Source organism: Aspergillus chevalieri, chromosome 7 (assembly GCF_016861735.1).
Source record: "Aspergillus chevalieri M1 DNA, chromosome 7, nearly complete sequence".
Classification (NCBI taxonomy): domain Eukaryota; kingdom Fungi; phylum Ascomycota; class Eurotiomycetes; order Eurotiales; family Aspergillaceae; genus Aspergillus; species Aspergillus chevalieri.
The window spans coordinates 1,821,246-1,834,778 of record NC_057368.1 but is presented as its reverse complement, the minus strand read 5'-3'; the positions used below and the strand labels follow the sequence as shown (position 1 = coordinate 1,834,778).

General features: G+C 49.9%; 5 protein-coding genes across 5 annotated transcripts; 3 read left to right on the top strand and 2 right to left on the bottom strand.

Moving 5' to 3' along the window:
* Nucleotides 1–245: 245 nt before the first annotated feature.
* Nucleotides 246–548, bottom strand: ACHE_70619S (uncharacterized protein; the record flags this gene model as incomplete). The annotated part of the gene is made up of 1 exon (XM_043282972.1): nucleotides 246–548. The coding sequence occupies one exon, from the start codon at nucleotides 546–548 to the stop codon at nucleotides 246–248; it is 303 nt and encodes a 100-aa protein (XP_043140298.1).
* A 660-nt stretch (nucleotides 549–1,208) lies between these two features.
* Nucleotides 1,209–2,016, bottom strand: ACHE_70618S (uncharacterized protein; the record flags this gene model as incomplete). Its single annotated transcript, XM_043282971.1, has 2 exons — nucleotides 1,209–1,453; nucleotides 1,524–2,016. The coding sequence occupies 2 exons, from the start codon at nucleotides 2,014–2,016 to the stop codon at nucleotides 1,209–1,211; spliced, it is 738 nt and encodes a 245-aa protein (XP_043140297.1).
* Nucleotides 2,017–3,601: 1,585 nt separating this feature from the next.
* ACHE_70617A (uncharacterized protein) lies at nucleotides 3,602–4,223 on the top strand (the record flags this gene model as incomplete). Its single annotated transcript, XM_043282970.1, has 2 exons — nucleotides 3,602–4,005; nucleotides 4,070–4,223. 2 exons carry the CDS (start codon nucleotides 3,602–3,604, stop codon nucleotides 4,221–4,223), a joined length of 558 nt encoding a protein of 185 aa, XP_043140296.1.
* Nucleotides 4,224–6,989: 2,766 nt separating this feature from the next.
* Nucleotides 6,990–10,618, top strand: ACHE_70616A (uncharacterized protein; the record flags this gene model as incomplete). Its single annotated transcript, XM_043282969.1, has 3 exons — nucleotides 6,990–7,612; nucleotides 7,662–9,045; nucleotides 9,095–10,618. 3 exons carry the CDS (start codon nucleotides 6,990–6,992, stop codon nucleotides 10,616–10,618), a joined length of 3,531 nt encoding a protein of 1,176 aa, XP_043140295.1.
* An 894-nt stretch (nucleotides 10,619–11,512) lies between these two features.
* On the top strand, nucleotides 11,513–12,898 carry ACHE_70615A (phosphatidylinositol-3-phosphate-binding ubiquitin-protein ligase; the record flags this gene model as incomplete). Its single annotated transcript, XM_043282968.1, has 1 exon — nucleotides 11,513–12,898. One exon carries the CDS (start codon nucleotides 11,513–11,515, stop codon nucleotides 12,896–12,898), a length of 1,386 nt encoding a protein of 461 aa, XP_043140294.1.
* Between the last annotated feature and the right edge of the window lie 635 nt (nucleotides 12,899–13,533).

Sequence of the window (13,533 nt, the reverse complement as noted above, 5' to 3'; positions counted from 1 at the left end):
TGTCAGTCAAAGACAAGTCAATTGAAGCAGACAAAGAAGAAAGAGGCTGTGCTGCAGTCGGGGGAAGATCGCGGGAGGAGGTCGTCGTTGTTTGTCGTCGTCGTTGTCTCGGGGAAGGGATGTGGTTGTTTGGCGGGGTGAGTGAAGAGTCGCCCTGGGGAGGGGGGGCACTGCGAATACTGAGATCTCGACGGTGAGCAAGAAACCAGGACTCTAACGCTTTCAGTCTCAGTGATCAAGAAATCTCACAGTGGTGGCCTCTTGGAGTCTGAGCTCAGGGGATTTCTTAGGCCGAAGCCGTTAGTGAGGCTAGTCGCAACCTTAGCCTCGGAGATGAGATGCGCTTGAGATGCAGATGAATGAGGATATAGACAAGGGAAAACGGGACAAGCAAAGAACAGATAAACAGAAACACAGAGAGAGAAGAAAGAAAGACAACCGCCGGCAGTTGTGCTCGCAGAGAGACGTCCAAAGAGATGCTGCTTTGGGGACTGAGAAGCACCCGCGCTATACCCGATTGGGATGTATTGCGTTTCACTTCGTATCATTCAATTGGCATTTCTGAGTAGTAAGGAATCCCTTGAGTGAGTTATATATGACAATTTTTTACTTGTATATAATACCTTTGTCTACAGTATTCCGTACATAATGCAAGTATCTCTACCGTGTGTACAGAGTACTACTACATCCACTCTCTGCGGCAGCTCTGAAACGGCACTAATCACTAATGCCGACACTAGCCTGTCTACGGTTAGTATGTCTTGCTGATGAATATAACGTGCATCACTTCGGTATTGACACTCACAAGTCTTGTTATAACAGTTATTTTTGGATAATAACAGAGTCAGAGACAAGGACTCTCTACTCTCTACTCTGTACAGTTACAGAGTACAGAACAGTCCAGTGAGTCGAAGGCGGTCAGAAACACGTAGTCACCAGCCACCATATCCACATATCCACGCCAGCCACGCGAAGGTGCACGGTTACTGTCTCAAATCCGCGTATGGCCTGTGCCGGTTAGTGAGCACACGACCGTCAGTTATGGAAAGGCCAGCCAATGCAAAAGGTTGACTTGCAATTAGGTGGCTGACTGTCTATGTTATGTATGAGAAGGGTTCTTTTAAATGGATCGCAGAAAACTCCGTATATAATCGAATCAAGCTCAGACTAACGCTAAGACAAAAGCAAGATACCTCAGAAGCAAACTATTACCGCCACATTTTATCCGGGATGTTAACGATCTCAGTCTCCATAGAATCCACATACGCGCTATAAGCCTTGTACACCGGAGAGGACTGTCCGTCTCTGTCCGCATACCCAGACTCATACCCTGACTCCTCCAAAGCCCTGAGGAAATCCGCGAACCGACGGTGGAAGATCGGAGTAACCAAGTGGGCCTTTGAAGCAACCATCTTGGCGTAAAAGTCTATTGCCGCAATGGTGGGCGTGTAGTCTGTCAGCTAGTTAGCATAACTTATGTCTATCGTCGTATCCGCAAAGCATGGATGGGATGGATTACTCACCGATTCCGTTGACGACCGACGGATGCAGCCCGTACAGACAGATATAAGCATGCTCATCAGTCCTCATATCCTCTCCCGTGGCATACAGGTCAGCATCCAATTTGCAATCCGCAATCGTACAGGCAGTCTCGCACAGCGCGATGAGCTTCCGATCAGCATCCGTCCCGCGGTTAAGCTTCTTCTGCTTGTACTCGGAGAGGAAGCGCTGGCGATAGGGTCGGGTTCTCATGGCACGCATCAATTCTTCCTCTTTCTGCGCCAGCTCTTGCTTGAGCTTCTCCTCGTCGTATGGCTGCATGAAGCTAGCCTCGAGGTTCACCACTGGCATGTAGACGCTGTCAGCCGTGACGATCTGGGCATCCTGAAGAAATTCGTCGTCTTCCACGACCTCGTTGGGATCGAACATGAGCTCCGAGGTGTTGCTGAGGAGGGACTCTTGACGCTCGAGCTTGGCCATGGTTTTGTCCAAGGTGGTCTGAGTGGTTTGAGACATTGTGTTGTTAGTAAGTTCAGTTATGCTGTTGTAGTAATGGTTGATTAATGTCAGGATGATTGAAGAAAGAAGAAATCTTTGCAACTGCTGGGCTACGAGAGCAGGATTGTATAGACCAGTGATAGGCAGGCAGCATTTCGGAAGCTCTTTTAGTCAGGGCAGGCTGCATTCTGGATGCCTTGAGCTCCTACGAGGATGCTAATCGGACGTCAGAAGGCATCGCAAAAGACCATTTTGTATACGTCACCATTAGGACTTCATTATTGAGATATTAGCAATCCCATTTCCAATATATAGCAAGTGGACATAGCTATCTAACAAGTAGTAGAGTGCTAGAATAAATCCAATAACCTGACACATTGACCGTTTGTGAATGATGACGGCCTCATGCCAATCCTCACCAATGCACACAACCTCCGTATTCAGAGCATTCGTAAACGCCGTATAAGCCCTGAATATGGCAGACGGCTCTCCTTCCAAGTACCCAGATGCATATCACGATTTTTATAGGGCATTAATAAAATCCCAGAAACGACGGTGGTATAGAGCTGTGACAGCGCGGTCAACCATGGAAACTCATTGTCCCATAATCTTCCAATGCTTCGATGGTGGGCCCATAGTTTGTTATCCAGTTAGGAAGGTACGGATATGAAGTACTAGAAGGTTACTTACCATTTTCTTTTCAACGATAGACGGATGCATCCCATACAGATAGATGTAGACCCGTACATCAGTCCGCACATCATTTCCATATTTGGGTTATATGTTTTCGCATCCGATTTCAGAATCCATTATAGCCTACTTTCTGGCAATTTGCGGTGTGTTCTTGGTCAATATATGTTGCGCAATAGCGCTTTTTTTTTTTTTTTAATATATTAGGAAATGAATCGTTGTCGGCATGTTCGTTCCTTATCATTGTTGCCGCTGTCACTCGTGGTATCGTCAGGATTGAGCTTAGGCTTAGCGAGATCCTTGAGCGAGCTCTTATTATGGCCCTTATCGATCGCGCTATCGCTTGTACTTGAAGTTATTTTGCTTCTATGCTGCTGATATCAATGGAAGAAGTACTTTGCTGTTCTATTTCTTTTTTTTTTTTTTTTTTTAATATGGTTAATATCATATCTTGCGTCATGATTAGGGCTTCAAATATACATATGACTAGTATCAATAAAGATTGTTTATTATACAATGGCATGGTTGCATAGTGAATGAATGGAGTATCTTCCAGCTTCCTTCCGTCCCTTCACACTCACATCTCTCTTCTTCTCTTCTCGTTCCTCTTCCCCTTTCCATCTTTCTTCGTCCGCCCAGCTCTACTTTCGTCTACGTTCTTGTCTACGTTTTTTGCACTGACAAGACACATGACCTTGACAGACGGACGACGCAGTCGAGCAGTGTAAGTGAGATTGCATCATCATTCCAGGGCGTGCTCTCTCTGCAGAAAACGCAAGGCCAAAGGTTATCAGGGCACGCCCTGCAACAATTGTCAACATTCCGGAAACGAAGACTGCGCCTATGAGAACAACCAACCTCTGTCTCTCCAAGATGAAACCTGAGTCAGACGACTATTCCTGAATCAATTCCAATGTCTCAGAAGTACACCCCCGTTGGTAGGACACCCAGTGTGAGCGACTGGGCATTCCCAAGCTACCCCTCAGGCTCACCGGGCGCCTCTTCGGCACGCGCGGCAATGTGTACAAACCTGATGACTGGTCATAACGCTGAGTTGCTGATTTTGAGGGCTAGGAATGGGCGGCTCGAAGACCAGAATCGGAAGCTTGAGGAGAGGATTCGAGAACTGCTATCCAAACAGACTCCAGCGTCCATCCAAGACCTCAATCTCGAGATGATAAGCTCACGTCTGAGCGAAACTTTTGACATCCCTTGTGAGCGCGACTCGCTTTCCAAGTGTCGAGGCATTATTCGCGGCGTTATGCACAAGGCTCGCTTCATCGGCCAGATTCATTGGATAGTGACTGAATTTCGCTGGTGAGTCCACCTTCTAACTAAGTTATTAGGGCTGGAAAGGTGACCTAACAAACATCTAGATCAGCGATATTTTTGAAACGATGAATAACCATCTACGAGAGCCCATCGAACCCCTGGTCCGGGCTGAAGAGGTGCAGATGATCGAAGCTCAGCGAATGTCTTTCACGTCCTCTCTATCCACGCCTGATTTGCCCCCTAAAGAGCTGCCGACAAATTAGTTGGTTGCTACCTCCGCACGTCTGAAGCTATCTATCGAATCCTCCATGTCCCTACCTTCTTCAAAAATTATGAAGCGCTTTGGGTGTCTGATACGATGGCCAATACAGTCTCAGGTCAAGCTTGTGGTCACTCAGGTCAAGCTTGTACTTGCTATCGGTGCGACTACGTACGATGGGGACTTCAAATTGCGGACTTCAGCAGTGCGATGGGTTCAGGAGGCACAATTTTAATCCTCGAAGCCTGAGTTCAAGTCGCGGTTGAACATCCAATCTCTGCAGACTAACCTCCTTCTGTTGCTTGCTTGGGAAAGATTAGGGGTTGACGGAGTCTCAATCGGGATTTCGATGAGTGCATTGGTTAGGCAAGCAATTTGCATGGGCCTACACAGAGATCCAGTACTCCTACATCAGAAAACAGTCCCGGATAGGGAGGTGCATCGAAGACTCTGGAACACAGTCCTAGAGCTGACACTACAGTCTAGTTTAACCTCCAGGGATCCTCCTCTTATTTATCTTCACGATTATAACAATGACGACAAACCCCTGACCGACGATACAGTGCCGAGTTCAGCAGATACCTTTACGCAAACGTCTATCGCAAGAGTGCTCCGGAAAACCTTTCCGCAGCGCCTTGCCGTGGACAAGCGTTTGAACAACCGCACCTTCCCGGAGACATACAAGCCGACTTTGCGGCTCGACGAAGACCTACGTTCAGCATACAAAGAGATTGGTCGAGCCCTGAAAGCCTGTAGTAGCTCGAGCACTGAATCTTGACGCAGGCGGCTGATTTCCTCATGCACCGGTATCTTTCAGCTCTTTACGTTCCGTACTTCGGCCCAGTACTGTACGAAAGAGCGTGGAGTTTCTCCCGGACGGCTGTGGTTGAATAGTCGCTCAAAATCTGGCGCGCGGTATATCCCCACAGCGACGCAGCGTCCGATGGTGGCGATCTACCGCGGCTCACGGTCTGCAGCTCAGGTTTCTATCGGACGGTGACCATTCATACCGCGCTGCTCATCGCGATGGAGCTTCGGGCGCAGCTATGTGAAGAACAAGGACTAATTCCTGTCACTTTGCGACCGGATCTGCTGGCGGTGCTAGATGAGGTTAAGGATTGGTGCTTGAATGTCCACGAGGCCGGTGAGACTAATGCCAAAGCTTACCTACTTATGAGTTTGGTTGCTGCACAGATCGACGGGCTCAGGCGCGGTTTAGGGAGCCTACGAGATTGCCGAGTTATTGATTCAGACTGTGGAGAGCGTTGGAGAGAGATGTCTACCGATTCTAGAAGACATGGCGGCCGCGCTAGGGCCAAGGCACTGAGGCTGGGCCTGACCAGGTATTGAGCGAATGGAAGAGTTGGATAGTCAGGTGAGTACAATGCCTTGATGACTTCTCTAGACATCGCTCACAATGAAGTAGTCAGAATTCACGTTTGATGGTCGGGACAACGTTGAGCTAATGAGTTGGATGTACGACATCAACTCCGGATTGCAGTCAGTCTGAGTCTGGTAAGGAGTGTTTGTTTTCAGAATGCATGTATTACCTTACTCGGGATTCTATCATTGACTCTACTTGAGAGCATATGGGAAGACTATTCATAGCACCTGGTGACAGGTTGATAGCGATATAATCCAGTTTAACTCAAATGTCTTTGCCTTGCGTACACTACTGGTGCCTGATATATTTGGCAGAGAAAATCACATGCAAAATCATGTGACTGATTACATGACTTTAAGCCGAAAGTATTGAAGCTCTGCTGCACGCTGGATACAAGGAATTAACTTGATACGCCTTGCTTCGGAATGGCGTTGAAGAGACGTTCGATAGCGCTGCCACTATTCAATGGCGCATCCCTTTGCTGACTTGTCAGGATGCGAGGAGGATCCGATGTCAGAATTTAGTGTTTGTACACCTGTACAGAGTACGAAGAGCATACAGCTACTAGCATAGTAGCAGAGACATACAGTAATAGTCTCGAGAATAATACGGAGAGCTATTGCCTGTGTAGAATTGGTGTAATATCGCCGTGTCTGTCCTACCGAGCATTCTTCTCCATTCCCCCCTCCGTAACACCGCAGAATCACACGAAAATAAGAATAGAATAAGGACAGAGTGAATGTCTCAGTTGAGTGTCTAGCAGAGAGGGCTAATTGATAGTTGCCAACTATTTGTATGTTCCAAGTATAGAACACCGCCTCGATTATTGGAAATCTGAGGCGCAGCACCTCCCGATTAGGCCATTAGGTTGGAACTGAGCTCTCGCTCTCTCGCTCGCGCTCTGTCAGTCTTTCTTACTGTCACTCCCTCACTCTTTTCTTCTCGACTCTCATTTTCGTACTCATTTCCTCTCTATTCTTTCGCCCCCTCCCTTTCCACTCGTTACCAACTTTTTCTCTCGCTGTTTCGCCTTCTTTCTGACTCCCCGCCGGTTCCCACAGTTATGCGTCGCACCCCCTGACCAACCAAAGTTGTCCCTTGGTTCTCCGGGGAAGAAAAGGAAAGGAACAGGAAAAAAATAAGCAGGGAAAAAAAAAAGGGATCTCGAGAATACGGAATACCTGTCGAAAGTCAGCCTCCGCGCCCTCCCGTGAAGCCCGACTGCTCGATCGCAAATATCCATCTCCGTATCGCATCGCCGGAATCAGGCAGAACAATTACCAGCACATCTCTCATCCGATAGTCGCAGCGCGCAACGTGGATTGAATCGCTTACGAGGGGCTGACCTCCCCGAGGAGGTCATCCCGGTCACGCACGACGGTCGTGATGTCTACCAGCCACGACAACGACGGATGGCAGCAGAGGGAGGATGATAAGAAGAGGCGGAAGAAGATCTCATCTTCGGGCATGCGGAATGTACGCGGTGGTGGTTTACAGAGTTGGGAATGGCCAGATCCATTACGAGGACGGAGGCGGCGGAGACGATTGCATCGGTTGGGATTCGGGATGGGTTGGATGGTGATAACAGTGATGGTGGTGATGCTGTCGATGCTGTCTCCGGCGAGTGCGGTGTTCTTGGATTTCGATAATTGCTTGGATGCCACTATCATCAACTCGAGCCCTTTGCAGCTGCAATTTGTGCCTTTCGACGTGGACGTGTGGTTTGACTTGACCGATCCCCTTCGTCCGCTTAATATCACCGTCTACGGCAATGTCTCTGGAACGGCCGATCAGCGTTCCGACTATCCTGCTCCTGATGATCCACAGTGGTTGAATGCTAGCAATACCGTCGGGAAGATTGCGGATCTCAGTGTGTCGAATAACAAGTATTCTACGCTGCTCAAGTCCGTCGACGTCGTCAGTTTCACTCCGTACAGTGATGCGTCTAGGTTCTGTGATTCCGTCATTCAAGGCGAGTGTCCTCTGGGACCTGTCTTTTATGCGAATTCGTGAGTACACTGCCAGGGTATCATTAAATATTATTCTGACATGGTATAGGAGCGATATTTCCGCTTTACGTGCCTTCACCTTTCAAGAAGACATGCAGTCATCGTATCATTTCGCAACCTTATCGTCACAGCTGTTGGTCAAATCAGGCGACGCCTCGGCTGCTCAGCTAGCCTGTATATCGGTTGAAATCACCCCCGACCTCGGTTCATCTCTGCGAAACACCCTGACCTTTGTGCCTCTCGTCATCCTTCTTCTAGTAGGGCTCGCGACGGTCGTTGCCGCCATCTACAGTCCATGGGGCACGACGGATTCGTTCCGTTGGACGAGTAATTATGGTCGAGACGAGGATGTGCTTCGTCTGGTCACGCCAGGGTTCGGGGACTGTCTGCAGTACATCCAGTTTGCCGTGTTGACAGGAGGTCTGTCTTTGAACTATCCCGGGTATTATCAGCCCGTGATGAGCCAACCAGCCTGGTCGGCTCTCATGTTTAACCAGAGCTTCGTGAACCCTGGAAAGGGACGAAACCCGGTGATTGATGGGATCTACGCTGTCAACGCAACATACGGTCTGGACCGACTGGAACATTTTGTCGGCATGGCGTCCGCCCAGGACATATGGCCAGGAATGATGGTCTGGTTGCTAGTCATCGTGGTCAGCATCACGTTTCTAATCCAGATAGCATTCGCCCTACGCTGGGTTCATCACCAGATCGCTAACATCCCCGAGGAAGATTTACGCGCGAAGAATATGCCTTTCACAGTAGGCAACGTGGTCCGCATCGTCTTTAATTTCCTATTTCTACCTCTCATCTCGCTCTCCTTCTTTCAACTGGTTATTGCCGGTGATTCCCCTGCATACTGCGTGGTGTTTGCTGTCGTGGTTATTCTAATCCTAATTGCATTCTCCATCTGGACCATCCGGTTGATCGCCTCCACCCGTCCGAAGTCCTACCTTTTTGACGACCTTTCCACCGTGCTATTGTACGGTCCGCTCTATAATACGTTTAATGATGATGCAGCTGCCTACGCTGTTGTTCCTATCTTTATATCCTTTGCACGGGGCGTTGCCATCGGTGCTCTGCAGCCGTCAGGGATCGCCCAGGTCGTTCTTTTGGCTATCTGCGAGGTTGTGTCTATATTGACGCTCGTGGCTTTCCGGCCCTACCCGTCTCCGACTTCTATGAACCTATATCATATCTGCTTTTCCATTGTTCGATTTCTGACGATCCTGCTTAGTGTTGTTTTTGTTCCGTCTCTTGGGGTTTCGGAGGCCGCGCGCGGGTGGATTGGATACGTTATTCTTCTACTTCATGCTCTCGTTCTTGTGTTTGGATTCTTCTTGAATGCCCTGCAGACCTTGATTGAGGTTATTGCTCGGCTTGCTGGCGCTGGTGGTAATGAAGGGAATATTACCCGTGGTGGATTGGTCAAGGTTTGTTCTTGTGTCCACACTTTCCTTGGATGACAGGCTAATTGTACAGGTCTTTGGTATGCGACAATTGTCCCGTCGTGAACCCCGTCAAGATCTTGGCACCCGTCAAAGCATGGGCTCGGAAGCAGGCATGCTCACACCCATCGACGGTCGACTATCATCTCAGCTAGACTCACGGGCTAGAAGCATGTCCGGAAGTTCGGCCTTGTTACTCGGTCGAGCAGGCGCCAGCGACGGTAGAGCCAGTGCAATGCTCGATACAGGAAGTGCCCAAGGCGGAACCAGCAGCCGGGCTAACAGCAGTGGACTTCAATCACCCATCACACCCAAGGCCAATGCGGCCTTTCCTCCTCCTGTTGGTTCAACGGCTGGTAGCAGTGTTTCCAGAGGCAGTCCGTTGTTCAGCATGCAGTCGCACGACCCCTACTATCGTCCGCCCCGTCCACGGAAGAAAACGTTAGACGCGGATGCGTCCGGGTCCGCTGCTGCTAACACGCCACGGACGACGCATTTTACGGAGGCGGCTGAGGACATGATTGATGGTCCCTCTAGTAACCGCGGAGCACCCGTACCTGCTTACCTTTCTGGACCCAAGGACGATCTTGACCTAGATGACCCTCGACCACCACGGAAAGACAAGGACTACGCCGTTCGCGAAGTCGATTTCTACTATCGAGTTCGTGGTCCGCCGCTTTCCCACACTGGCACCCGCAAACTCAAGACGGGCCCCGCGGATCCTACTGGACCTGTTTCTTCAGCGACTGGGTGGTTCCGGAACTTGTTCAGAGGCAAGACCAAAGAAAGCGGCAAGGGATTCGAAGTGGTCCGTAGTGCCAGGGCGCCACCACAGGGTCTTTTTGTAGAGGGCGAAGAGTTCCACGAACCGTACCGAGACGAACCGGACGAGTCAGGTGCTGCTAATGCCACTCGCCAAGCTCCAGATCAAGATACATCATACCACGATTCAGACGGGGAAGGTCACAATAAAAATCATGACAATGACAACACCGAGAGCAATGGCAATGAACAGCCAGCCGACGGCGTACCCAGTTTACCCCCCGTCGACTCGGGTGGCGGCATCGAACTCCCAAGCCGCATGAACTCCCAACATAGCTCACACGCTCCGTCGATATCAATCTCCAGACAACACTCCACCCGCCAACCATCAATGTCATCAACCGGACCCCTTGGCGCTGTTGCCGAAGACGAGCCACACGACCCCACCCAACTCCAGCCAACCGTCGGAATGGGTCGATTCCCATTCAGCGCCACCAGTTCCCCGTCGCGAGATCGTGACTTTTCTGTCGCGTCATCGACGGCACAATCAACCACATCGAGTGCTATTGGACGGGGAGATAGTGGACGATCACGCGGGGGCCGGCCGTCGAGTATGGGATATGTGACATCGCACCGGACGCAGGATAATATCCATGAAGCGAGTATGGATCAGATGTCGCTTAGCGGGAGTGCGGCGGAGTGGGTGGATGAGGGTGTTGCTGAGTTGGAGCATGAGCATGAGCCTGAACACGGCCATCAGCATCAGCATCAACACTCTTTCGATACGGAGCGGTGATCACTCTTTTTGCATTTCCTGGATAATACCTTCTTCTTCTCACTCCTCTCCTCAATATCCTCTATCGCCGCTCCTTGATGTCAAGGTTACGAATTTTTTTTCTCTATCTATTTCTCTTTTGTCTATCAATCTTGGGGAAAGAAAAGAAATCTGCTTGGTGGCGTTTGTGATCTACTGGCTTACCCTTGATATACGTTGGGTTTTCTTTCTTGGTTATACTTATAGCGCTTGTGTGTATTCTTGGGGGCAAGATCATTGTACAGTGTAAAGATTTTGATTCTTGTATCAAATTTTGGAATATGGATTTTAACTGGCGGGTTAGCAGCTATGCTATGCTGGAATAATATGTATATTGCTGTACTTTATTGGTTGTTATTCGGGGCTCTCCGTCTCCAAAATACATATAGAACCCCGCGGCGAATTCGTTGGTACAACGCCACAGTTATTCTATCCCCTTCTTTTTCCCCTTTCTTTACCAAGGGTAAATACCTCTTATCTGTTAGCTCATATTCTCCCTATATTCTATTCTACTTTATATATACTTTTAAATCGCTGGTGGTGACGGACTGCTGACTGGCGTCACGAGACCTCCGACTCCTGATATCCCCTCGTGCTCGAGTTATCTGGTCACCGACTCTCACAACACCACATCTTTCTTGATTTATATCTATCTATATTGGATACAAGTACAGCTCAATATACAGACATCGATTATAACTGTATTCTCCCTCGCCACGCCAGTCGATGACGCCCCCGGCCCCGACAAACGGCGGAGAGTAATCCTCCTGCGATAACAAATAACCCCTGGTATAATCGGACTACTACGAAGCCTATTCTACATACGAACGATTGATCCATGTCAAGCTGGATACAAGGCATGCAGGAACCATAAACATGGAACGACGGAGAGCGGATACCCTCAGTGCGCCGGATCGCAAGAGATCGAGGCTAGCTCTCTCAGACGGCGAGCCATCATCATCATCATCATCGTCATCGTCAACTTCCAGGGCAGGCTCATCCTTCACGACACCCATTGACCTCACCTCGTCCCCCCCATCGCCTCCCCGACAACCATCACGCCCGCGTGCACCCCCGCGTCCCCCGAGCCAAAGCCAAAGCCAATGGCCCCCCAGCGACGGAACGGATTACATGGAATACGTGCGTCCGCGATGGCAGCCAGACGATGAAGTGGATGAGTGTCCAATTTGTGAGGTGCCATTTAGTTTCTGGTACCGCAAGCATCATTGTCGGAAATGCGGGCGCGTGGTGTGTGCGTCGTGCTCGCCGCACCGGATTACGATTCCTAGACAGTATATTGTTCGGCCGCCGGCTATGCATCGGCCGTCTGTGCCTGCGACGTTTGTGCCTATTCGTGTGGCTGATGGGGGTGGCGATAGAGACGGGGATAGGAATGGAGATGGGCATACTGCTGCTGGTGCTGGTGTTGGTGGTAGTGAGGGCGAGGCTGTTTCGCCTGCGGCGATCAATCCAGCGCTGGGAGGAGGCGAGGAGGTGCGGTTGTGTAATCCGTGCGTGCCGGATCCGAACCCTGAACCGCCGCGCGTGTTTGTGCAGCCGAATCCGCCGCGCCATCGCTCGTATCATTCGATGTCTGTGCCAAGACAGCGGTCGTCGTATGGCGTTGGCGTTGGAGTTGGCATACCCGCTGGTGAAAGTTCCTCGCGCCCGGGGCGGAGGACTGTCGGGTCCAACGACTACCCATGTTTCGGTGGATTAGGGAATCTCTTCGGTGGAAGTGGCAGTTACCAAGAACGACCGCCGCGGTTTGGTTCCTTGCCCAGTAGTTCCCAACAGCGTCTCCCATCTATCCGTGATAGCAGCCGTCCACCCCGTCCGCGCCGCCAAATCAGCGAACGCGACATATGCCCAATCTGCAACTCCCAATTCCCACCGCTGAGCGAGGGCAGCGAAGAAGCCCGCGAAGCACATATTCGCGATTGCATCGAGAATCATGGTCCGCGGGCGCGATCATCCTCTCTGGCTGCTAGCGGTAATGCCAATGGCGCCGGCACCGGCACCGGGCGTACGGGTCCGGGTCCGATCATACAACCCCAATTACCCGTGCGAATGGTCGCGTTCACCGCGACAGAGAAGGATTGTCTAGGCCATGATACCGAGGCACAGGAGTGCACGATCTGCATGGAGGAATATGAAGTTGGACAGCCGCTGGTGAGGCTGGAGTGTTTGTGCAAGTTCCATAAGAGGTGTATTGTGGAGTGGTTTGAGAGGAAGAAGGAGTGCCCGGTGCATAAGTCTTGATTCCTTTCTCTCTCCCCTTCTGTGATTCATGAGTTGGTCTCTTCTCTTTGGTTATATGTTTGTTGGATGGCGTTGATTGATATAGAATATACCTACCTGTCTTCTGTCTTCTCTCTTCCCCTGTTGTCGACGTTGGTTTGCTTGTGTCTGGATTTGGTTGATTATATATTCCCGTTGATTTATGTGTTATGTTTGTTTTTCTATTTTGCTCTTGTTATAGCGATGGTTGGCGTTTCTAGATGGTCTGCATTAATTCATTGTTTTCTTTACTATATCAGTGCCCGATAATAGACTGTAGTACCTGTAATGCTGGTAAATGTTATAGGTGAATGAATGTAGGGCTATTAAATCTTAGTATTGACTGTTAGTTTCCTCTCTTTTCTTTTCCTTCCCACATAACTTGCTTGACAACGCAAACGAGTGGCTAATCTTCTTGTCTGTCGCTAGAATGGATCTCAGTCAACTCATCGAACCAATCGATTCTCCGGGGTTACATAGGTTGTCACCAACTGGCAGTCAAAATCTAGCCCGTTGCTGTTACCTTTTCTATGGATTTTTTGAATCTTCATATCACTGTTTATCTCTCAAGCACTTCCAACGTGCTGCCACTATCACTTCTATATCCTTTACAGCAA